The 27,448-nt window shown below is 35.9% G+C and overlaps 1 protein-coding gene across 1 annotated transcript in view; it reads left to right on the forward strand.

Annotated features, from left to right (window-relative positions):
* Positions 1 to 27,448, forward strand: part of LOC136037154 (peripheral plasma membrane protein CASK-like) — a gene marked incomplete in the record, with an annotated part of 194,786 nt that overhangs the window by 43,993 nt on the left and 123,345 nt on the right. The window contains 4 exon segments of the mRNA XM_065719673.1: positions 3,327 to 3,449; positions 11,001 to 11,193; positions 12,588 to 12,715; positions 15,441 to 15,617. Of these exon segments, the coding sequence (XP_065575745.1) occupies positions 3,327 to 3,449; positions 11,001 to 11,193; positions 12,588 to 12,715; positions 15,441 to 15,617 (621 nt within the window).

A 27,448-nucleotide genomic window follows, 5' to 3' on the forward strand; every position in this document is an offset into this window, starting at 1 on the left:
CAGGCTTGGGATTCACTTTCAGAAAGGATATTGGTGGTGGGCATGGATAGTAATTTTATGACAACTTAGTACAGGTGTTTCTGAGACCCATATTATAAGACTTCGACGACTTGAGTGGATCAGTTCTTTTGGAACTAAAGACTCCCTCCAGGAAATCTGGATACAGCTGTTGACGAAGCTTGTCTTCCATTTTCTACGGAAACCTCATCATTTGAACCCCAAAAATTGGCTTGATTCTAGATTCGGCACTTGGATCTACTGATACAGATTCCAGTAAGGATCAATCCACATATCTTGCTATTTTACTCTCAACTTGGAGAAGATCGTCAGGGATAATATACAGTTTCTAGAAACGCGGATTGAGATACGTGGTAATCGTGAAGAGTGTGATCTGAACAAGGCCTGTAAGCTTAGGAGGTATTTTATCTAGCCAAGCCTTTTGGAAGTTCTCAGCAACATTTGAGAGCCTTCTCTCACTAAACGTAGTTTCAGAACGGGCTATACCAACTTATGGATACAGCTGTGCATGTTGTCCATCAGCATATATGAGTCAGTAGGCTATATTATTCTTCTTCTTCTCGGAATATACAGATTTTTTCTGCTCTCAAGAAGACTTCTTCCATTGGACAGAGCCTCCATGTCAGAAAGAATCCTGAATGCGGAGCTGTGTGTGATTGACGAATTGAATATATGTGTTGGAAAACCCGAAAGGTGTCCTATTCTCAAAGAATTGTTGACTTTGGCTTGGTCCGGCTAGTCAAAATACCAAGACTATGTGGAGAGCAAGAGAACAAAAGAACAAGCTTCAGAATGAACCCTTTAAGATCAAGAGAAAGATAGGGAACTGAACCTAGTTGACATCAAGAAAAAAAAAGCTAGATAGACCTGAGGAATCATTGCAAGAAAAGTGGGTGCTCTGAAAAAAAAAAACGAGCAAATGTTGATGCCTTCTTGAAAGAAGCCATCGATTGCTTACACATAGTGGTGGGTTAAAATGCTTTCGCGGACATCGCCTTGGTCAATTTCCTACTAGAGAGTGGCACGAAAACACGAGAAGACGAAAAAAACGAAGCAGATGAAAAAGAGTGGGTGGAAAAGGGTATACAAAAGAGGAAGTTGGACCTGATGAGCAAGTTCACAAATCTCTCATAGAAGTCGAAGAAGTGAATGAGTTAGCAAATGAACATAACTAAAAGTTTTAACAAAAAGAAAATGGAAAAACAAAGGCAACTGCCCATCTCCAGAGAAAATCAGTTTCTTCCGAGGCTCATGAATATGATGTTTCTTAGGGTGATTTGGCCACAGGTATCTAATTCATGAGCAAAAGAATGTTTTGACCATGAATGGCAATCGAAATTCCTTCCCACTTTGGTTCCTATTGCTCCCTTTTCTCACCCCTAAAAGTCCCTTGAAAGGTCGTCAAGTCCCTTTTCTTATTAGCAGGAATCATTGCGAGCCCTGATATCGTTTTCGATATCGATATTTACGTTCCGATATTCGATGTAAATATTTGGTGCGATACATCTATATCAATTTTCAATATAGCCCAACACTAATCTCAGTATACGCTTGCACTTATGGCACGAATGTCTCACTTGTGTCCTTTGAAGGATATTCCTTTACCTTCTTCGTTGTTTCGTACCCGCTGGTTGTCATTGAAGAAGCATATTGGGCAATCTGAATGCTCGCATGTGGATCATATATCTTAGGCAGCGCGATCTTTATTGTCTCATAGCATCAGATATGTCTGTCTGTTTTGTGTAATGGCCAATTTCCATGTAGCTTATTCTGTCCGACCAGTTAATGTTTAGTATCCTTCACAGGACATTGTTTTCATTTGTAATTTCGACACTCATTTCTGCTGTGACATATTAATTCCTCTAAAGTTGGACAAAGTTTTTTTTTTTCCTCAGAGAAGTGTCTTTTTTTTTCAAATATTGCAATAATTTCAACTATATGTGTATTTAAGACTTCCTGGTCGGAAGTAATGTACTTTCTCGTCCTTAAATATGGATGCCCTTGTCTCCGTGTAATAATTCTAGTGGGTTTTATGTTAAATATGCCTATCTCGTAGGTAATTTTCTGTTTTTCAGAGCCTTACTATTTTAGCGTCCCGAATATAGAATATGGCATTTTACTGCTGCATTTGTGCGCAGTTGTAATATGTAATACATGTAAACACTAGGGCGACATATTTAAGTAGAAGACGAAAGACCATCTGGGAATATCATCTAGGCTAGTGCCTATACTGACTGATAATGTGAAACCCAGGGATACTTGATCCACGATGGACGAAAGAAAAAAGACTAACGCCGCCATTTACAGGACTTACCTGGACAAAGTTTTCAGCGAAATACGTGTAATTCTCCCGCTATAAGCTGCTAACAATGGCAAGGATGCTGTTCCCATTCACATTTTTGATCTGTGTTAGTACATGCAAATGAAGCATGTAAAGAAAGACTGTCCCTCGTTCTCGCGTGCGTCGAGGAACAAATCTCATGTTGGAGTTGCTGTAAAGAGGTCAAATCTGCTTTAACGAATTTGAGACGAGCGTTGCTGACCTCGTACAAGGCAGGCATTCTGTTGCTTTCTTGAGTCTAAGAAACTGCATACTAGACAAGCTTTGGAGGCGCTTGCCAATGCTGTTGAAGTACAATATTTTGACAAGCGTCAGGAACCAACGGAATTCTGAAAATTGTACATGAAACGGGTGTACAAGAAAATAATATAGATTGCCTAGTAATCGTAAGTAAATGGAGCTCACAATACGCTGTTATATTTGAAATGCGTAACGAGGAAATCCACAAACAGTAGGAAGATTCTACTGTTGAGCGAACTTTGTGCGTTCCGGAGCCCCGTTTGCGTTAGTCATCGTACCTTCGCTCGTATTGTTCAGTGTCTAAAACACGGTGAGGTACTCGACCTGGACGGAATTTGTGTTGAACTTCAGAAATTCTGCTCTGAGTTGCTATTTGAGTATTTTGCCATATTCTTGCTTGTTTTTCATGCATTTTCGCCGTACTATTTCATTATAAAAAAGCAAGCAAATTTCAAAAAATTAATTCACTAAGTAAATACAGCAGAATCCAATGATCGTGCAAAAAAAACTTGATTCGTTTTGATTAGTTGTAAAAGTTTAAGGATTAGTGTCATTTTAAGGAGCGATATATTGTGTGAAACCAAGAAGCTAAAATTGACTACTGAGGAAAGTAATAAGGCCCCCTATGTATTTCGCCCTAGTCTTGTACTCACTTTAAAGCTGCTTCAGTTATTATTTTGCTCAACTTCTTGTCAGTTTGCTTAATTTTAAAATAATTTTATTTTAGTTTGAATGTGCAGTTTTTGAAAACGTTAGCGATAATGCACGGGATTTACTCCAAAGAATGTTGGTACTTGAACCTCAAAATAGGATAACCATTGAAGATGCCTTAAATCATTGTTGGATAAAGGTACTGTTCACTTTTTCGTTTGATTTATGCCTGTTTTTTTTTTTTTTCTTGATTTTGGGATTTCTTTTCAACTGTTCCTGGATTCACGTTCAATTCTAGCCTAGCTTTGGAGAATGTAAGAGTAAGTGTATTATAATCATTTTTTTGGGGACCGTATTTATTCTGACCTCTTCGGCGAAGGAGGGGGAGGGTCCCTAAATTCTTGTCTCCGTGACAACACCAGATCATAATCAAACTTTTTGGGAAGGAAGAGTAACTATCATTTTTGGACTTCTTGGATGTCTAAATGCAATTCCTGCTCTGTTGGGGGAGAGGGGATTCCGAAATGAGGATCATCAGAATATTATCTAGAAAAGGTGGTCAAACCTCAACCAAACGCTTTAGGAAGTCAGAGCTAGTATCTTAGTTACGTTTTTTGGGAATGCAGATTTGTTTGAGGTTTGTAGGAGAAGATGAGGGGAAGGGGTTGTTAAAGTCTGTCATTAGGGCATCTAACAGAAGTGTTTTATCTGATGTCGAACCAGCTTAGTCCCGAGTAAAAAATTTGGCATAGTTCTATCTTTTGTGCGAACCATATTCAACTTGACTTTTGTGGGGGAGAAGAGGGGAATAATTTCTAAATTCTATTCATTGGGTTATATAGCGAAAGTGGTTATCAATTATGGAAGAAGCTCAGTCAAAAGTAACATATGATGCCTCAGTTATGCTTTCTTTGGGGTCAGTACCGATTCAATCTGTGAGGGATGATGAATGGGGGGGGGCCAACTATATACATCGAACACATAACGGTTATAGCAATAGCTGCAACCTAGTAAAGAACAAACCGAAGTAATCGTAAATTTGAAAAAGAAATTGAAGATAGCTGCTAAGTGAGAAAAAATCTCTATTAGAAGCTGATTCAGAATGGCAAAAGAAAATGGTACAGATAATATATCACTTGTTATTCCACCAAAAGATCAAATTTTCAGTAGTATGGTAGATATTCAACTCGTGCAGTTTAGCACGGCTGCTGTACAGCAAGATTCCTTACTTGCGTCATTTAACATCACTTTTCTTTTATTTAGTTTAGTCAAATATATATCAAACAAAGAAAAAATCTTCGACTTTTTTTATAGTAGGTTCTAGAGTAAGATTCCCAGCAGTCAGACAGCTAATCACTCCTCCAACTTTCATCGTAAAATCTCTATTATAAAACCTACAAATTGGATTGTGTTAACATTGATTTTGTCTAAATTTTTATTGATAAGAATGGGAAAAGCTTGAATATCTTAGCCATAACCAATGCTGAACACATTGAATACACTGCCGTCTATACTAGAGCCCAATCTTGGACACGCATTTAAAACTTGGTTTGCCCATGAAACACGCCGTCTTATCTTGGACAGGGGATCTTGGAATTATAGCAAATTAGTTAAATCACGGACAGCCTTAATCTTGTATAAGTTCAATCCAAGATATTTGTTGTGAAACCGAATAATTGGGGCCTATTTAAATAGGCTAGGTTGTACAGGTAATTTAAATGCTGAAAAACAATGTTTTACAAGAATGTAGTCAGCCAATCACAACTACCAGCTAATCCCAACTACCTAAACCTATATACACCCTGTCCAAGATTAGGAGCATGTTGTCCATGTTTGGGAAAAAACGTTTTAATCATGCTATTTATCCAAGATTAGGCACTGTCCCAGTGTTTGTGGTTTTATCCTAGTAATGAACGAACCCCACTGTCATCACGTTAACCGAAGCCGCTCTTTAAAGTAACAAACACACGTTGTTCGTGTATCATCTTGTATATGAAGATGCAATTTTGTTAAAGATTTTATTTGTCTTTTTTCTTTTTTAATATTGTGTTTTTTTTTTTTTTGCTTACAAATAGAACACAGGTGTAGTAAGAATCCTGAAGCAACTCTAGGAGATGATTTAGCGTCCCACTCGAGGCGACAGAAAAAGAAACAAAAAAACAAAAAAAAAACAAGAAGAAACAGGAAAATAAAAAAGACAAGTCACTGCTTCCCGTGCGAAAAAGGGATTTTTCTTGTTGGTTAAGATGGGGGACTATAGTTTTTCTAAATGGAGTTTTCGGCTATAGAGATTGGAGATTCCAATGATTTAATTTTCGTTTGGATTTGGCACCATTTTTGATGTTTTTGGCTATTTTTCAAAATTCCCATAGATTCATTTTCGCAATAAGAAAAAAGGATAATATAGATAAAAAAAACGAGCTAAGCCAAATGCAGTAGGACCAAAAACATTTCAATAAAGGGGATTCGCTTCAAATCACTGCTTCACATTTCAAATCTAAAAGGGAAATATCCGCTTTAGCATTCTGAAGCTGTCGTGTTAGATTTAACCCGCTTCAAACGCTTTTAAAGTGAATAGTCAACTACCATGTGGCTGTGAGTGCCTTTTCGTTTTAGTCCGCATTGCGTCTGAAGAGTGGTGCAAAGGGCGACATTGGCCAGCCGTTTGCGCTTTTCAGCCTTGATCTATTTTAAGAGACCAAAGAGTCTTTACTTCGACGTTTGAAACTCGCAAATAGAAAAGAAATTTGACTACTTTCAAAACGTTTTCAAACTTCTTACGTCCAGTAAGCGTTTTTACACTTGAGACATATTTCCAGAACAAAACTGAGTCAACACTTTGGCTTTCCATTTCATCAGGGGGGGGGGGCAAACTAAAGCCAATTCTCGGCACTGCTCTTCAATGCTTGGTTTGTTCCACGAAGGAAATACAAAGAATGCGAAATAAGGTTGCAAGGTTTCAGCTTTTCCTGAAAGAGCGAAAGATGGATTCATAAGCTCAACAAACTTGCATATTTCACCTTCAAATGGGAAGCTTTTCTGAATTTTTGTTACAGCTTCTTTGTAGAATTCTCTGGTCATGCTCTTGACTTTTTCGCTGCTTTCGCCGAATTGGGGATCAGACATCAAATCCGAAAGATTGCTTTCGATGTTCAAATAAAGATGCACCTGGTCAAGCTCATGTAATTTTCTTCGTTGACCACGTCTACACCCTTAATTTGTTTTGTTCCGAAGGTAGGAAGCAGCAAGAAAAACCATGCAGAATGTTTTCACTACAGAATCTGCTTCTTTTTCCACCTTGAAAGAAGTGGGTGCCTCATTCAGAAAAAGCGTATTGAATTCCTTGAATATTGTAAAAGCATATTTTACATACTCCATCAGCACCCGCTGATAGGGATTCCTTAGCGTCGATAAAACCTGGCTGTCACCATGCGACAGGACTTCTGCTGCTAAATCCGTCCAGTAAAGTATCAAGGTGTCCCATTGCTCCATCAGTTCTCTTACAGTTTGTTGAAAAGAAAGCCATCGCGTAGGAGCAAGAGGTACGAATTTTCTTTCAGGAACTTCAGTGAGTGATTGAAAATAGTTCTATGCATGTATTCGCTTGGCCCTGCCTAAAAATTGAAGTTACAGTTCAATAGTATTCTTTAGTACATCTTTATCGTTTTATTACTAAGATTACTAATTGAATCTATTGGTGATATTGGGACCATAATTGTTTACCTTATTAAGGGGGCTTGGAGAAGGAATACACGGGAGATGTCCTTGGAAACTTACAGTTAAGGGTTTTGGAATATAGTTATTACAATGATATCGTTTTATACTTCAAAGCTTTTCTACTTATAAAGTGATACCAAATCTTTGAATTAAAATCAAGTTTCCATCAAGCCATAACGGAGATAAAACCAAGAAAGGTTAGGTTGGGTTAATAAATCGCATTTGATGATAGAACTGATAAAAATCACGTAGATGTGAGCAATATGTTTCAAATGAGCTACTAAACATGAGTCTTAAAAGTTCTGGTAGCCCATTATCCCAAGCTTTTCCACTCGAGACATAGCACCCAAACCGCCGTTTTTAGTACCATTTGAAACTTGCAGATTGTGAAATTTATCGGAATAACGTAGATATGAGCAATATGTTTTATATGAGCTGTTAAAATCTGTCTACGATGTTCTGGTAGCCTCACCCCTTGAGAAATGACACAAAAAGTCTTGGTTTTAGAGCCATGTGGCACTTTCTGATGGTGGAATTTATAGAAAGCACGAAGATAGGAGAAATAGCTTTTGATGAGTCGTGAAAAATCTCTATGATGTTCTGGTAACCCGATAGTCCCCTTGTAAAAAAAAAAAAAAAAAAAAAAAAAAAAAAAAAAAAAAAAAAAAAAAAAAAAAAAAAAAAAAAAAAAAAAAAAAAAAAAAAAAAAAACAGGAGACAGATCAGTGCCACCCATGCAAAGAAGTGATTTTCCTTGTTGTTCAAGGTTAAGGACTGCAATTTCTTTGTACATGGATTTTGACCATGCTGTTTTCAATGGTATACTATTTTTCTTGATTTGACGTTATTTTGGGGGGTTTCAGGTTTTCTTTTTCAAAATCTACTATTCCATCTGCTATTAAATTTACTTCCGAAATACGAAAAAATAGAACACCTTAAAAGAGTATGTTGATACACACGCAATGAAGATGCGGCACATTATATCTAATTTTAAAGTTATTGATTTGTAGAAAATGAAAAAAAAAAACAGAATATATTTAACACTCTCTTGATCTTAGAGGAAGCAGAAGGTCCCTAATGGGGTTCAAAATTGCAGCTGATGACAGTAGACAATAAACAGGCGAATAATACTCACTAACTCTGATAGTTTTAATCAGAACGGCCTAATTAAGACGACAGAAAGTATTTGCGATTATAAACAGCTTATAAAATAAACCAAATTGCTTCCAGGTCAGTCCCTTCGAGCATTGTACTACCTTTGACATATTCCGCTCTCAACAAAGATGGTGTTGCTACAAATAATTGCACCTTTCCATTCTATAAAACAGTATATTTAATGGAATCGAAACAAAATAATTGGCTTGCACGAAAACTTAATCCTCCAAAAATTAGTAGAAAGTAAGTAGATATGTAGATTTAATATTTGGAAGTAGAAGAGTCCAAAAATAAGTATTCTACTGCCAGAAAAAGTAGAAGTGGAAACACGGGTCCGTAAGCGAATCTGTACTGTTGTAATTTTGACAGAAATGTTTTAGGGTGACACAAGTTTGTATTTGACAAGCAATTAACACTTTATGGGAAAAACGGAAACGAAAATTTGTGTAAGCTTTACATTGTTGACATATTAACTGTCAATTTTTGGGTTTTCAAGAGAGAGGAAATCCTCACGATCTGGATTGTCGTTTAGAATTCTGCTTTGCAAGATGAGATTACATCAAGAAATATTATTTTGGACATTTTGTTGCGTACCAAAAAGATGGAGAGATAAAACTATTACCAAATATTCATATTTTTATATAACACGAACAACTGACTGCAAGAGCTACGAAATAACTATGAAATAAAAATGAACCTTGGGGTATGAATACCCATACAGTGGTTTCCGCTCTACAAGAAATACAAAAGGAATAAATACATAACACTTGCAGGATTTTTTTTTTGTTTATTAATTTTGTGCTTTTTATATGCAGTTTAGGAGAAACAAATAGCTATTTTTATATTTATTATCCTCTGAAAAATAAATGACTCTGAGAAGAAATTTTGTAGCAAATACTCAAATTCAAGAACGATAATGTTTGTAGGATTAATTTCAATTCGGGTGTTTAGATTTATAGCAACATTGAAAAAGCCTCAGCTTGTGTGTAAAGTTACGGGAAATAACGATACTGTGAACTATCAGAATCTGATAGAACTGAGACGTTAATGTAGTTTTCAATGATGTTTTGTGATAAAAGGAAGATATCAATCTTAGAGTTTTCTTGTCAATGCCTCTAACTAAAGAAGACAGTGCCTACAAAGCGTTGCTTTCAAAATTGCAAAAGGGTTATTTTTGTAAATGTGGAAAGGGTTCTTATTTTTCGAAAATGAGGCTGAAGAGAATATTCCCATTTTTAAAATAAAAAATATATTTGCAGTTTATTTGATTATTACTGTCTTTAGTGGCAAATTTTGTTGATGAAGAAAAGAACCAAATTGTAAAAAAAAAACTGTTCATCGAATTTGTGAGAACATATTTTGCTGTGAAATTTGGAAATGAAACCTGTTAATCCAGGATTTGTTACCAAATGAAGAATTTCTTTTGTAATTTAGATCCATCGACAAAGTTCATCGACATTATTTCTTACTCCTGGCAATTTTCGCAACAGTTTTGTGTTAAGCGTGGGGATTGATCCAATATATTGTTTGTCGAAGGATCTATTTGCTACAAATTAATTGAAAGTAATCTATGAACGTTTCAAAAGTCAATTCGGTTGTGTACTTTTTTATTAGCGTTTGTTATTAAAGCCAAATGACTTTATATATGTTTCACTCGTAACTTTGACGTAACGATTGACTCGTAACTTTATTCCCGCCTCGAGGATATTCTGTAATAATAAGGATTAACTACAAAAAAAACACATCTTTCACTGTTGAACACTTCTGTAATTATTTTAAAAGCGTATTTGATTAAGTCCTTTCTAGAGTATAGTTAGGAGCGTCATCCTTACTAAAAAAAGGTAAGAGAATGCTTGTCAAGAAAAAAAAAATATTATTCGGTGACATGTATTTTAAAATCGAAATCAGCCATAAATTTTCTTTTAAAAGGCTGTTCTTCATTTTTTTTTTAGACTAGGCGAAATTGGCTCCTGAATGCTGTATTCAGTATGAATTGTTAAGTGTTGTTGTTCTCCTAAATAATAACTTTCTTTGAATTTAAAATCGTTCCTGTTTTAATCCTAAATATTTAATTTTTGCAGAGTTTATCTCTTCTAAAATGTCCTTCTTCATTATTTTTTTTTTGGACTTGGCAAAATTGGCATCCGAATGATGTATTCAGAATAGATTATTAAGTGTTGTTGTTCTACTAAATCATAATTTTCTTTGAACTTAAAATCATTCCTATGTTAATCCTAAACATTTTATTTTTGCAGAGTTTATTTCTTCTCAAATATTCTGTATAGATTATTAAGTGTTGTTGTTCTACTAAATCATAATTTTCTTTGAACTTAAAATCATTCCTGTGTTAATCCTAAATATTCTATTTTTGCTGAGTGTATTTCTTTTAAAATGCTGTTCTTCATTTTTTTGGACTTGGCGAAGTTGGCACCTGAATGCTGTATTCAGTATGAATTATTAAGTGTTGTTGTTCTCCTAAATCCTAATTTTCTTTGAATTTAAAATCATTCCTGTGTTAATCCTAAACATTTAATTTTTGCAGAGTCTATTTCTTCTCAAATGTCCTTTTTCGTTTTTTTGGACTTGGCAAAATTGGCATCTGAATGATGTATTCTGTACAGATTATTAAGTGTTGTTGTTCTCCTAAATCCTAATTTTCTTTGAATTTAAAATCATTCCTGTGTTAATCCTAAACATTTTATTTTTGCAGAGTTTATTTCTTCTCAAATGTCCCTTTTCATTTTTTTGGACTTGGCAAAATTGACATCTGAATGATGTATTCTGTATAGATTATTAAGTGTTGTTGTTCTCCTAAATCATAATTTTCTTTGAATTTAAAATCATTCCTGTGTTAATCCTAAATATTTTATTTTTGCAGAGTCGAGAAAAATGTGCGTTCAAGGTTCATTTAGGTGATGCTGTAGAAGAGATGAAAAAGCTTTGCAGTCGCTATGCACTGAAATCATTTGTGAAAAACTGCGTGTCCTCGACCCACTGGGTAATTCCAGCAACTGTTGATCTTAGTGGTGATTCTTATTCGGATATAGAAGAGGACGACATTGTTGGCATTTGTAAGACCTTTTTAATTTATTTCCCAGAAATAAATTTTGCTCTTGTTGTTACGTTTTACCTTTAAACATTTTTTAAATGAATAATTTTAAGTGTTTTAAAAAAGAAAGTATTTTTAGACGAGAATGATTGTTGATTAGAATGATGATGTAGTACCTCTTTGAAAGAGTTTCTTTTTTTAGAAATGCTCCTCACGTTCATCTGATAAACTAATGTTTAGTTCATTTGACATGGCCCAACGCAGTCAAAAAATCAAACATTTTGTATTCCACAACAGTGAAACATTAAAAGAAGTCGAGACTGTGTAGTACTCTTAATATAATCCAGATATTTGACCTATTGTCTGAATCTGCGTTAGAATAATTACAACTGCAACACAAATATAAAACCTAACATGAAATTCTGGAGTTGTAAGTTCACTAGGAACTACCAAAAAGACGTTAAAATAGAAAATTCTTAAAGAATCAGACATGCCATGAAGAAATTATCATAATTTTTAGACTCAGATGTCAACATCAATTAAAACTATATATTGCCTGCCTGCTAGAACATTATTTCTAATATATGTGCTTTTTCAAAACGAATGGTTAAGACGTGAGGTTTGTACGGGAGGGGGGTAGGGTTCCATTTTATTGACGTTTCAGTAAATCCAGCTGAGAGCTAGCTATCCAGTTAGTAAATCCAGCTGAGGGTATTTTAAGGAAGGTGTGGTTTCATGATAGGGAGTAAAGAATGAAGCCCCAAACATAGTGGGGCTGAGTGAGGCGTGCAAATGATATTGGCCATAGATGACATTATGGTACGATAAGTTATAGTTAGACCATTAATTGTAATGCTTTTATTCACTGGAAATAGAATTTTGTTTTGGGATGTTTTATTCTGTGTTCTAACAAATTTTTTTCAACTTCTTTTTTACTGTTGAATTATGGAAAATATTCCCATCTGTTTGTTTTCTGTGTTGATAATGACCTATCCTGTATATGCCCTCTTTTCGTTAAAGGGTTGGGACAATGGGGGCTCCAACTACGTCTTCAAAATCGATTGGATTCCTGCAAATATATTCTTTTTAACCCATCGTTTGCTTTTAGGTGCTGTGATGACATTATGGTACGATAAGTTATAGTTAGACCATTAATTGTAATGCTTTTATTCACTGGAAATAGAATTTTGTTTTAGGATGTTTTATTCTGTGTTCTAACAATTTTTTTTCAACTTCTTTTTTACTGTTGAATTATGGAAAATATTCACATCTGTTTGTTTTCTGTGTTGATAATGACCTATCCTGTATATGCCCTCTTTTCGTTAAAGGGTTGGGACAATGGGGGCTCCAACTACGTCTTCAAAATCGATTGGATTCCTGCAAATATATTCTTTTTAACCCATCGTTTGCTTTTAGGTGCTGTGAACAAAGTCTTAAATAGCTTAGATGCTGTACAATGCTTACAGGATGCCCCATCTTTTTCTAAAGATCCAAAATCTTTGAAGGGCCTTTTGGATGACTCTGGTCTTCATCAACTGCTAAATGTAAGAATTGTATTTACTTTCATGTTTGCGTCAAAATGAAAAATAGTTCTCACTTTGTGCAGATGTGAATAAGTGCGGAACGCACACATTTGCGAACTAATTTTTACCAATTCCTTTCTTTTTATTAGTGGCCAGGCTCATAAACTTTTAATCAAGCACCCACTGTTTTGTTTATGTATTACTTGATCAGTATTTGATATTAAAAATCTTCTCGTTTATTCCTATTGATTTTCATTGAGCAATTTTTTTTTTCTGTACCTTGTTTAGATTGTTTTTATTTGAATTTTCATTTGATAACTGGGTTTCATATTTCCGTTATATATTTATCATGTTGTTAGAGAGTTTGTCAATAACGGTTATTTCTTTGCCATTGCAGTTCTGTTAATTCTGCTCTGGGCTTCAATATCCTTTCTGTTGGCTGAAAATCCAATTTTTAGAATCTGGTGTTTAAGTCTGAACCTTTTTTTTTTCTTTTTTTTTTTTTTATAGTCAGCATCAAAACAAAAAAATTCAAAGAATAGAGAGACGAGTATGATAACAGCCAGTGAAAAATAGAATAAAAAATGCAAATAAAAGTTCAAATGACAATGTAAAAACCAAGGCTCAAAACATACACTGAAACTAAAATCCTTTCGAAGCAGCGATGAAAGGGTAACTAAATAAAAAATTGCAATACCGAATGGCCTTTTACAATTTCATTTTATGTAAAGTATTCTTAAAGGCTAATCGCTTAACAGGTAATATATTATCAGATACTCTTTTAGACTGCGAAATATAATTATTTGAACGGACATGAAAACGATCGGAATTAATAAGTTCATTATGAATAGGGCTTAGAAAAGTTTCCCCAGTGTCTTTATTGAGGGCGACCTTTACGAGAATGTGCTTTTTTTCAACTGTCTCCCTGAAAACTTGCATGAAACCTTTTACAGGGGCAATAATGGAGGTATTATCAAACCATATGAAATGATATGGGTTGTCATAGACAGGTTGAGTCAAGGTTGAATCAAAAGTCTCACACCTTTGGCGTAGCTCCTTGGCTTTGTCGATTGAGGACCTGTGTTCCGATAACCTCTCCCTTAATTGCTGTTGGGTTTTACCAACATAAGAACAGCCAAAAGACAGGGAATTCTATAAACGCCGCTACCTAGAATGAAACTAGTTTTATCTTTAAGTGGAAACTATTTGCTTAGCAAATCGAGGGCTACTACGAGTGGGATTATCTTCCCATTTTGCGTGGAAGGAAAGGAATTAACTCGAGAATATTAAGGTAGCCTACGGTGAAGAATTGCATACCACTGAAACTCCAAATCTAATTTTTTTTTCTTCGTAAAAACTTTTCATAAAAAGGAAAATATTTCAAAACCCAGTGTAGACACTTAAGACAATTGGTATTTTGGAGCAGCAGCTTTGAACCAATAATACCTGTCACAGCGGTAAATCTTTGTTCATCCCGCGCATCTTAATTGGTTGTCGCGAAGAAAGAAAAGGGAAAAAGGTAAAATAAAATGGAAATGAATTGGAATAGAAGGAAAGGAATAAAATAAATGTAAAAGTGTGTTGGATAAATGGAAAATCTAGAAAAGAAGCAAATGCAATTTTTTTTACCATAAAGTGGTGATGAATGCATTTTAGAAGAACTAGGGCTCTTCTTCCGCTTTTTAGGCGATTCATTGGTCTTGTCACTTCAATGGTTTTGATTATTAGCTGACTTTTTGGGGTTGTTGCTCCTGATTTTTTAGTTTTGGTTATTAAAAAAAAAAAAATTGTGCAGAAATTACAGAAGTTTTGGTGGGCCTACGGTGAATTTGCTACTTACTAATGTTTTTTTCGTAAAAGTTCATTTCGAAGATAGAAAAAGATATAAAAGCTGGACTGCCAAGCTAGGCTAAATTCATTCTGGCACTTCATTGCGACATTTGACCTCCAAAAATATGAAAGAAAATAAAGTTTAGAGGAAATTTCTGTTTCTAGATTTTGCAACTGGATTTTTAAATAACTTTAATTGCTGGATAGACGTTGCTTTTATTATACGATGCATAAACTATATTATACTATGCATATACTATTATAAATGCTAATTTACGATTAAGGGATCACAGTTTCTTATTTCACTTTTATAGCTAGACTTAATAAAACTGAAGAATTGAAATACTTGATTTATGGGAAAACATTATATAGAAGTTTAGTTACTACTACTTGCTACTTGCTGCAGGATCAGGCATTTTTCACCTAAGCTGGCATCTGAAAATTCAAATGCTACACATGAATTTTATTAACTGACGACCCCATCTGATTGAAGTTCAGCCCCACCCAATCTTACTTAGTATGCTTTTTGATGGATTAACATGACAAATTATTTTGTTTGGGCGTTCATGCTTTACAAATTTAAAATTTATGCCAAGACTTGGAAAGAGGTATCTTTTCTAAGGTAAAGCCGACTTATTGCTCACGCGAAAACGCTCAAACAATGGTGGTAGAAACTGCTGCGCCTGGCCATTTCTTTTGAGCCGGAATGGATTCTCGTTGATTCTCGACTTCTTTGTTCTTTTAAACATAAGACGTGACTTGGTTACCCAAACTACCTTTATTTAAAAAAAATAGAGTAATCTAATCCTTACTTGGCCTTTTCACCCACACAAAAACATCTATCTTAATTAGTGTCTTCTAAAATAAAATTCCATCTTAATTAGTGGTAATCGAGTGCCTTCTTTTATACTTTAAGGTATACCATACAGTGTCATTGCTGTCAATAAGAAGCAATTCTGATTTGAAGCCGGGTCAGACAAATGGCTATTTGTGTCTAAAAGAATTATCCGATATTCTAGTTGATCCAAGGTTCAATAATCGTCTTGACGGTACAGTTGAATTGAGAAATATTCTAAATGGACCACGTTTAAAGGTATGTTTTGACACCAATTTTAGGAAGAAAGTAAATGAGTGGTTTTCTCCTAACTCGGGAAGTCGTTGAGATAGTTAAAAGCCCATTCACAATTATATTTTACTATTACCGATATTTAGCTAGCACTGGTTTGAACCAATCAGATTTTTCCTATTATTTTCAGATTAGCTGACAAATTTCGTGAAAAGTTTTCATTGGCTCAAATTAGCGCTAGCTAAATCTAGTAAAATCTCATTGTGAATGGACTTTACGTGAACCTTTTAGGAATGAATATGTAATTTGAATCACGGCATAAGAAAAGGATTTCAAGTTTCTACTCCTTTTCCCCTTCATAGCATGTTCGGTGTTTTCGATTTTGAATATGTTGGTTTAAGTAAGTCCTCGTGTGGTGTAATTTTTGAGTGTGAATTATCAGTGAATTATTTAGTGCATTATCATGCTATCACTGGCATGTGAATTATAACATTCATATCTACAATAGAGACTTATGGAGTTGTTTGTTAAGACGATTGAATCATATAGAGATCTGCAATCAAGTGATCCCCGTATTCTGTGAAGGTGGGAAGGAAGTGCCTACAATTCAAGATGGAGTAAAAAAAAATGTAGTTTTTTGGAGTTGAAGTGTTGTTTGTTGAGAGAAATGTGTTTATAGATAAACTTTTAATTGAAAAGTGCGAGCCAACTATACCCCTATTCAATTTGGAAGACTTCCAGAGTCCCAAATATCTGTATAGGGAATACATAACCCGAGGATGAGATAAGATTTTTAGTGCATGGATTCCAAACATTCCTTCTCGGAATATTTGTATAGGACATTCTAGGAAGAAAAACGAAACTCGTAGTATAAATTGGAACCACACCAAGTGGGCAATGAAGGGTGACAAGTAACAAATGTTTTATGTATATATGTGTTTTTCTGTTAAAAATAAACTTTTGTGATGTTTTATGTTACCCTTCTGAGATGGAGGGGGAGTGGTCGACGATAAAGAATAGAGGCTAACGCCTTTTCGAATAAACGTGTTTATTATCAATAAAAACATATATATATATATATATATATAAAACATATGTTACTTGTCACCATTCACTATCCACTTGGAGTAGTGTATACTACGAGTTTCGTATTTCTTCAAATAATGTCTTATAAACATATTCCGAGTAGGAATGTGTCTTGGAATCCAACCAAGAAAAAATTGTATCTCATCCTCGGGGTCATGCATCCAATAGATATATCTGGGACAACAGACCAAATGCAATGGGAGTACTGGCCGTCAGGAATCATTGTATTATGTGATAGACGACATTAATGATTACGGAATAGAAGATACTTGACAGACCAGATGCAATAGGAATACTGGCCGTCAGGTCAGTCAATCTTGTCATAGTAAGTCCCCCCTTCCCCAAAAAAGTTTGAGGGGCAAAAACAGAGGGGGACTTCGAGGGGGACATGGGGCTTTGGATGGGTACATGGGGATCCAAACTCGTGCGCAAGTCTGGAAAGCCAGTGTTCTCAGGACCATTACATTACAAAAAAGGTACCTGGCCGGCTGCAGTTACTACAATTTTTGGGACCGAGACAAGTATCATTGACCATCAAAAGAATATGTCTGTTCAGCAACCATCTCAAATCACTGTGGTATGCATATTCTTGGAATGATGCCAAAAAAGGCGGCCGCAAACAACAGACGGATAAGCATGTACCATTTATCCAAGCCCAGTTATGAAACCGATTACCGATTATTTGGGGAGAGGGAAATTAAAACGTGCGTAGCAGGGGCGCTGGTCTTTCTCCGTTCAGTTTTGACTCTTAAGAAGGACATTTGCACTTTTAATATCTGATTGAGTTAATCTCCTCTGAAGTTTTTACGACAACCTCTTCCATGTCAAATGGCTTAAAAATAAGTAAATAAATTATGCATTGAAGCAATTATGGGTCTTTACTACAGGCGATGCTGGGGGCTCTTGCTCTGATTTGTCGCTGGAACAAAACAGTATAAACTTGTACGAACGTAACATTACAAGGCAAGCCACGAAAACTGACTTTACCATAGTTAAAATATAATGTAAATTTTAATTGTTCATATAACTCCCAAGGGAATTCGTTCTCTTAGCATACAATAGAAAAGAAAAAAAATGAATCCTATCATCCAAATAATAAACCTCAGGGAAGGTGCAGAACCTTAGGGTAATAACTGGCTTTATGTAAATTTATATATGCTTATAACTTTTGGTGAGTACCTTTAAACTTCTTAATTTTTACATGTTTGGTATCAGCATTAACTGAAGATTGTTTCTAAACTTCCGTTTTTATGGCACTTGGTATTAATCAAGTGACATATAGCGATCGCAAATTCTGTTGGTCTGTCTGTCTGTCCCAGTTTTGATACTTTAGGCGCTTCCAGGTAAGCTAGGACGATGAAATTTGACAGGCGTATCAGGGACCGGACCAGATTAAATTAGAATTATCCCGATTTGACCATCTGGGGGGGGATGAGGGGCCGATTAATTCGGAAAAAATAGAAAAATTGAAGTATTTTTAACTTACGAACGGATGATGGGATCTTAATGAAATTTGATGTTTGGAAGGATATTGTGTCTCAGAGCTCTTATTTGAAATCCCAACCAGATCCGGCTACATTGGGGGGAGTTGGAGGGGGGAACCTAAAATCTTGGAAAACGCTTAGAGTGAAGGGATGGGGATGAAACTTGGTCGAAAAGATAACTAGAAGTCCTAGATAAGTAATTGACATAACCGGAACAGATCTGCTCTGTTTGGGGGAGTTCTTTTTTTTTTTTGGGGGGGGGGTAATTCTGAAAAATTAGAAAAAATGAGGTATTTTTAACTTACGAAGGATTGATCAGATCTCAATGAAATTTGAAGTTTGGAAGGATATCGTGTCTCCGAGCTCTTATTTTAAATCCTGACTGGATCCGGTGACATCGGGGGGAATTAAGGGGGGAACCTAGAATTTTGGAAAACGCCTAGAGTGGAGGGATGGGGATGAAACTTGATGGGAAAAATAAGCACAAGTCCTAGATACGTGATTGACATAACCGGAACGGATCCGCTCTCTTTGGGGGAGTTGGGGGGCGGAGGGTTAATTCTGAAAAATTAGAAAAATCAGGTATTTTTAACTTACAAAGGAGTGATCGGATCTTAATGAAATTTGATGTTTGGAAGGATATCGTGTCTTGGAGCTCTTATTTTAAATCCCTACCGGATCCAGTAACTTTGAAGGGAGTTGGGGGGGCCTAAAATCTTGGAAAACGCTTAGAGTGAAGGGATCGGAATGAAACTTGATGGGAAAAATAATTGTAAGTCCTAGATACGTGATTGACATAATCGGAACAGATCCGCTCCTTTGGGGGAGTGGGGGGGTGGGTAATTCTGAAAAATTAGAAAAATGAGGTATTCTTAACTTAGGAAGGAGTGATCGGATCTTAATGAAATTTGATGTTTGGAAGCATATTATGTCTCAGCTCTCTTACTTTAAATACCGACCGGATCCGGTGAAGAGACTATGGGGGGTGGCGGAACCTAAAATATTGGAAAACGCTTTGAGTGGAGTGATCGGGATGAAACTTGGTAGAAAAAATAAGCACAAGTCCTAGATACGAGACTGACATAACCGAAACGGATCCGCTCTCTTTGGGGGAGTTGGGGGGATGGTTAATTCTAAAAAAAAAAGAAAAAATTTGGTATTTTTAACTTTCGAAAGAGTGATCGTATCTTAATGAAGTTTCATATTTAGAAGGACTTCCAAACTCAGATCTCTTATTTTAAATCCCGACCGAATCCAGTGTCATAAGGGGGTGGGGACCGGAAATCTTGGAAAACGCTTAAAGTGGAGAGATTAGGATGAAACTTGGTGGAAAGAATAAGCACAAGTCCAAGATGGGTGACTGACATAACCGGACCGGATCCGCTCTCTTTGGTCCTGGGGGGGGGGGGGGGGAGTAATTCAGAAAAATTAGAAAAATGAGGTATTTGTAACTTACGAACGGGTGATCAGATGTTAATGAAATTTGATATCTAGAAGGATCTTGTGCTTTAGAACTCTCATTTTAGCCTAAATCCCGACCAGATCCGGTGACATTGATATGAGTTGGAGGGGGAAACCGGAATTCTTGGAATGTGAAAATCGAGGTACCTTAGAATGGGTGATCGGATCTTAATGAATTTTGATATTTAGAAGGACCTCGTGACTCAGAGCTCTTATATTAAATCCGGACTGGCATTAAGCCTCCGATTTCAAACAGTTCGTGGTAACGAACTGTAGTAAGGAGCGATCCGGCTCAATAGTAACCAAAACTCTAAAAAATTGAATTTTGATATCAATAGCTACATCAAAAGAATCGCATTTTAATGCTGATTTTAAATATATAAGTTTCATCAAGTTTAGTCTTAGCCATCAAAAGTTACGAGCCTGAGAAAATTTGCCTTATTTAGGAAAATAGGGAACACCCCCTAAAAGTCGCAGGATCTTAACGAAAATGACACCATCAGATTCAGCGTATCAGAGAACCCTACTGTAGAAGTTTCAAGCTCCTATCTACAAAAATGTGGAATTTTGCATTTTTTGCCAGAAGACAAATCACGGGTGCGTGTTTATTTGTTTGTTTGTTTTTTTTTTGTTTTTTTTTCTCCAGGGGTCATCGTATCGACCAAGTGGTCCTAGAATGTCACAAGAGGGCTCATTCTAACGGAAATGAAAAGTTCTAGTGCCCTTTTTAAGTGACCAAAAAATTGGAGGGCATCTAGGCCCCCTCCCACGCTCATTTTTTTCCCAGAGTCAACGGATCAAAATTTTGAGATAGCCATTTTGTTTAGCATAGTCGAAAACCATAATAACTATGTTTTTGGGGATGACTTACTCCCCCACAGTCCCTGGGGGAGGGGTTGCAAGTTACAAACTTCAACCAGTGTTTACATATAATAATGGTTATTGGGAAGTGTACAGACGTTTTCAGGGGGATTTTTTTGGTTTTGGGGGTAGGGTTGAGGGAGGGGGCTATGTGGGAGGATCTTTCCTTGGAGAAATATGCCATGGGGGAAAAAAATTCAGTGAAAAGGTCGCAGGACGAATCTGGTCACGTTAGAAAAAAACGTCAAATTAAGAGCTTAATATACAATGCTGGGTGTTCGGAGCCTCTCTATTATGGAGTATAATTTGAAAATAACACAACTATACGAGCGATAAAACATATATACCACAGCCATAACTCAACTAACGAAAGAACTGCTAAGAGATAACACAACTATAAAGCTAAAACAGGTGAAAACTAACGGGAAAATAAACGAACTAAGAGGTGGAAGGGGTCCAGAGAAAAAATATAATCCTTTTTCAATTTTGAGCCTAACTTCCGCAAAGGAGTAATAATGTCAGAAGCCCCGAAATACCGAATTATTTTCTTTTCAAACAGTTCGTGGTAAGGAACTGTAGTAAGGGGCGACCCGGCTCAATAGTAAACGAAACTCTAAAAAACGGAATTTTGATGCTAAAAGATACATCAAAAGAATCGAATTTTTACGCTGATTCTAAATATATAAGTTTCAATTAATTTAGTCTTTGTCATCAAAAGTTACGAGCCTGAGAAAATTTGCCCTATTTTGGAAAAAAGGGGGAAACATCACCTAAAGGTCATAGAATCTTAACGAAAATCACACTATCGCATTCGGTATATCAGAGAACTCTATAGCAAAAATTTCAAGCTCCTATCTAAAAAATGTGGAATTTTGTATTTTTTGCCAGAAGACAAATCACGGGTGCGTGTTTATTTGTTTGTTTGTTTTTTTTTTGTTTTTTTTTTTCCCAGGGGTCATCTTATCGACCAAGTGGTCCTAGAATGTCGCGAGAGGGCTCATTCTAACGGAAGTGAAAAGTTCTAGTGCCCTTTTTAAGTGACCAAAAAATTGGAGGGCAAATAGCCCTCCCATGCTCATTTTTTCCAAAAGTCAACAGATTAAAATTTTAAGATAGCCATTTTGTTCAGCATAGTCGAAAACCATAATAACTATGTCTTTGGGAATGACTTACTCCCCCACAATCCCTGAGGGAGGGGCTGCAAGTTACAAACTTTGACCAGTGTTTACATATAGTAATGGTTATTGGGAAGTGTACAGACGTTTTCATGGGGATTTTTTGGTTTGGGGGTGGGGTTGATGGGAGAGGGCTTTATGGGAGGATCTTTCCTTTGAGGAATATGTCATGGGGGAAGAAAAATTCAATGAAAGGGCGCAGGATTTTCTAGCATTACTATAAAAAAAACAATGAAAAAAAAATATGAAAACGTTTTTTCAAATGAAAGTAAGGAATAGCATTGAAATTTAAAACGAACAGAGATTATTACGCATATGAGGGGTTCTAAAAATACTTTAGCATAAAGAGCAAGGTATTTAGGAGGAGATAAATACCTCGCTCTTTATGCTAAAATATTTTTAGTGATTTCAACTATTTATTCTACGGCCTTTTTGATTCAGGGGTCATTCTTAAAGAATTGGGACAAAACTTACGATTTAGTGTAAAGAGCAAGGTATTAACGAGGGTACAAACCCCCTCGTACACATAATAAAAATATAAGAATATAAAAGTTTGTTATGTAAGTTAATTCTTAAGTTACGTATATTTTTTACTAATAAAAACGTTCGTTGAATATTAAAAGTTTTAGTAGCCTTTTTAAGTAACCGGAAAATTCGAGGGCAGCTAGGCCTCCTTCCCCACCCCTTATTTCTCAAAATCGTCTGATCAAAACTAAGAGAAAGCCATTTAGCCAAAAAAAAATTAATATACTAATTTCATTTCAATGATTTATGTGCGGAGAGCCAAAATCAAACATGCATTAATTCAAAAACGTTCAGAAATTAAATAAAAAAAACTAGTTTTTTTAACTGAAAGTAAGGAGCGACATTAAAACTTAAAACGAACAGAAATTACTCCGTATATGAAATGGGTTGTCCCCTCCGCAGTCCCTCGCTCTTTACGCTAAAGTTTTTAATTGTTTTAAAAAGTAGAATTGTGGCAAAGAGTCAAACTTTAGCGTAAAGAGCGAGGGATTGCGGAGGGGACAACCCATTTCATATACGGAGTAATTTATGTTCGTTTTAAGTTTTAATGTCGCTCCTTACTTTCAGTTAAAAAAAAAACTAGTTTTTTTTTATTTAATTCCTTCTAAAGCAATCTATTGATTCTTAGAATTTTGCTAGAGCTCATACCATATGAGTTCTTGGCTCTTGGCTCTTCTGACCTTGTCACAAGTGCCATATGAGCTCTTAGCTCTTGTTCACACATCCGGCTCCTTTTTTGCACCTGTCGTTCTTCACTGATACTCCATCGTCCCAGACTGTTTGGTAAACTCTCTGTATTATTTTGCTTTTGTCCTGAATAGCTTTTATGTCAATTTTTAAGGCAATTTAAGAATATGACAAGATTTTGACACATCGATCCTCTTTAAATTTACTGTTGGGAATAAACCATTCATAGGGGAAACTTATGGTTCAATGGATGAGTAGGAATCGCTTATCATTGTCAATGCAGAAATTAGGTCTTTTACTTAGTTTAGACGTATAGAGTTCCTACTAGGTTTTGATAAACGGGTGAACAAATTTTCAACTGAAAATTCTTTCAAGAAATCCCATAGTTTTTTTCTAATGAAAAGACCTTTAAAAAGGTTTTAAAGTTAAGTGTTTATTATTTTCTAAAATGTCAACCACTTTTGTTACTTTTTTCGTCCTAGACCATCTCCATAACCCCCTACCTGCTCTTTGGCTTACCTTAGTCGTTCGTTGCTCATTAGTTAGTTTTTATCGCAGAAAAAAGGCAGGCATGTTTGATTTTGGTTTTCTAATCGTCTTGATGCTTTTGGGGGTAGTTCCCCGGGTATAGGGCCTTCACCTTTAAAGGAGAAGAAAAGTGCTATAGAAGCCTGAAAATGGGCCAGGAATTACTCACCTCTTATACACTCAAAACTTACATCTATACTTAGACGGGCCAAGTGGATCCTAATGTATGGAAAAATAAGGATTTTGGTTCAAATAAAAATAATGGTCCAAACAAAAATAAGGTTCAAATGCCACAGAAAAGGGTCATTTTTCAAAGAATCGAACGGCTTCAAATCCAAAAGAGGGGCCTGATCAGGGGTCAAAAGTCTTGTCACAATCTACTTGAAAATTACGTCCGTAACTTCCTTGGCCAAGGGAATCCAGAGTACAGCCTACTAAATAAAATAGAAGAAAAAATTTAGTTTGTCTGAAAATGGCGCTTTAAAGATGGCCAAAAAATGTGTCTGGACGGCTTGAAACTTAAATCTCTAAGTCGTAAATTTCTTTACCGTTTGGGTTGATACTTATATTCAAAGACCTTGGGCCAAAGAAAAAAGAAGCGAAGAAAAACAAATCCTTTTTTTACCAAAAATGGACCCGAATCAGAGCCAAAAAAACTTTTGTTTTAGAACGGGTTGAAACCTGCATCTATTAGCTCCAGGACTAAAGAAATCCTAATATACCAACAAAATTTTAGGCTAGGGCATTAACCGCCCTATAAAGAACCAAAACCTTCCAGCCAACTTGAAACTTGTATCACAAATTTCCTGGGAAATGGGAACCTCATTGCACAAAAAGAGAAAGGAAAATAGTAAATAACGGAACAAATGAAGAAAACAAATTCAAAAGAATGAAGAAAATTATGGTTTATTAAAAACGGAACCGGAAAAAGAATATAAAGTCCCTGAGTCAAGGGAATCCTCATATACGAATAAAATTTTATGGCACTTGGTATTAACCATGTGACATATAGCAATCGCAAATTCTGTCGGTGTGTCGGTCTGTCTGTCGGTCCCGGTTTTGCTACTTTAGGCACTTCCAGGTAAGCTAGGACGATGAAATTTGGCAGGAGTATCAGGGACCGGACCAGATTAAATTAGAAATAGTTGTTTCCTCGATTTGACCATCTGGGGGGGGGGGAGTGAGGGGCTGGTTAATTCGGAAAAATAAAAAAATTAAGTATTTTTAACTTACGAACGGTTGATCAGATCTTAAGGAAATTTGATGTTTGGAAGGATATCGTGTCTCAGAGCTCTTATTTTAAATCCCGAAAGGATCTGTTGACATTGGAGGGAGGGGGAGTTGGGAGGGGGAAACCTAAAATCTTAAAACACGTTGAGTGGAGGGATCGGGATGAAACTTGTCAAGAAAAATAAGCACAAGGCCTAGATAAATGATTGAAATAACCGGAATGGATCATCTCTTATTGGGGTAGTTGGGGGGGAGGGTTATTTCTGAAAATACCCCCCTCCCCCGTGAAAAACACCCTCACCCCTCGCGAAAAATACCCCCTGCAGAAAATACTCCCCGGAAAATACCTCATCTGGTAAATACCCCCTTCCCCCCTAAAATACCCCTTGTGGAAAATTGGCTTTCCAAATTCGAGATATTTATTTGAGTCTTTTTTTCCGCAGGGGGAAAGAATGTTGGTACTTGTGTGTTGCGCCACTTACTCAGGTTTACGCTGTGTAAAACTCAAGAACAAACCTGTTTCTTCGTTAGTTTCTTTCAGCTTAGCGCGATACAAGATAAACACAAGTGACAGAATAGATGAGAAAAATATAATTTGGGTATATATTTTCACTTAAGGGCAGGGGATAAAGTATTTGGACAGTTTGATGTCAGAAAGCAATTCATACTTCATAATATGGAAAATAATTCTACCTAACGTATTTTGCATGCAGGCCCGCTATACTTTACCCCCACCCCCTAATATGCAAATATATAGCCCCTATTTGTTTCTTAAGTAACGAAGAAACCGGTTTGTCTTCGAGTTTTACAAATCATAAACTTGAGTGAGTGGCATATAATATGCCACTATTTAAACTATATAATATACCACTACACCACTATATAATATGCCACATATAAACTTGAGTGAGTGGCATATAAATTTTTCATGGAGAAAGAGTTTTTCCATCTGAAAGTAAAGAGCAACATCAAAACTTAAAACGAAGAGAAATTGTTACGTATATAAAAGGAGTTGCCTCTTTCGCAAGACCTTGCTCTTTACGCTAAAGTTTTGAATTTTCGTACTAATACTTTAAGAACGATTCCTGAAAGACAGTGGTCTTTTTATTAGAGCAATAAATTTGTTTTAAATTCTATAAAAAAAAACTTTGGCGTTAAGAGTAAGGTCTTATGAAAGGGACAGCTTCTTTCATATACATAATAACTTCTGTTCGTTTTAAGTTTTGATGTTGCTCCTTACTTTCAGTTAAAACAACTTCTTTTTAAAATTTAATTTCTAATCTTTTTTTTATAATACCGGGAAATCCGGCTCTATCCATGAAAAACTCCGGTACTTTTGTATTATACGTCACTCACTCAAGTTTAAGATGTGTAAAACTTGAGGACAAACTGGTTTCTACATTAGTTTCTTTGTTACTTTAGAAACAAATTTTGCATATATTTTTGCACGTTACAGGGGAGGGGTATAGCGGGCCTGCATGCAAAATATGTTAGACACAATTATTCTACATATTATGAAGTAAGAATTGTTTTCTGACTTCAAACTGTCCAAATGCTTTAGCCCCACCCCTTATGTGCAAATATATAGCCCAAATTATATCCCGTCTATTCCGTCACCGGTCTTTGTCTTATCTCGCGCTAAGCTGAAAGAAACTAGCGAAGAAACTGGTTTGTTCATGAGTTTTACACAGCGTAAACTTGAGTGAGTGGCGCATAATCCATAACTACCAAAATTCCTTCCCCCTACGGAAAAAAAAATCTAAAATTCTCTAATTCGGAAAGCCTTATTTTCCTCCGGGGTATTTACCGGTGGATATTTTTTAACGGGGAGGGGGTGTTTTCCGGGGGGATATTTTTCGGTGAGGGGGGTAAACGTCGGCCACCCCAATATAGGCCCAGTTTGTTTTCTATCTCCAATCGGCTTGCAATATACAGGGCCTGTTAACTGGGCATAATGGACCTTAGTGAAGACAAAACACTTGAAAACAGGCCAAACATTTTCTCTAAACAGTTTGAAGCTTACGTACATAGACTAGGCCAAAAGATCCTCAATGACGACAACGAATTTTGGACGAAAAATTTGGTCATGTAGATGCCATGCGCGGAAAATTGAAACTTTATTTTGCCTATTGGCTTGTAGGAAAAGGACCCTCAATGAAGACAGAAGATTTGGGAGCAAATTTTGTTGTAATTATTCGTAACATCTCCATCTTTTTTATTTTTTTTTTTTGCAGATTTTCCTTCCGTGTGATTGAAAGGCCAGTCTTTGGGAATACCTACATCGCCAAACTACGGTAAAAGATAAAAAGTGACAACAAAATAAAACGAGGAACCTGGGAGGAAAATACAAATGGGAAAATTACCGTGGCGGGTTCATAATTTGTCTATAATACAAATTATGTTAAATAATTTGAAATAATAAATATTTCATTAATGAAATTTCATACCGTGAAATTTCTTGATAGTGGAAATTTTTTGACAGTAAAGAATAACTGCCATTTACCATATCAGGAAAGGCTCTTGGAAATTTTTTCCTGTGTTGTTTGTATTGTTTTCCTTTTTTTACATTCCTAGGTTCCCCTCGTCAGTGACCATGGCTTAGAACGGAGAAGGTTAACCGGGTCATTTTACAGAGGACTCCTTTTAGCAGCTAACTCTTTTAGGGGCCTAACTGTTAAAGCCTAATATTATTTTTTATATCTATCTCAGGCTTACAAAAGTGTGAAAGTAATCCTCGTCTAAAATAGAAAGTTTGGAGTAAAACAAATTCAAAACATTTTACTTTTTACACTGATTCCATATACCCAAATTCTATCCAGGT

The sequence above is a fragment of the Artemia franciscana genome, chromosome 16, assembly GCF_032884065.1.
Source record: "Artemia franciscana chromosome 16, ASM3288406v1, whole genome shotgun sequence".
NCBI lineage: Eukaryota > Metazoa > Arthropoda > Branchiopoda > Anostraca > Artemiidae > Artemia > Artemia franciscana.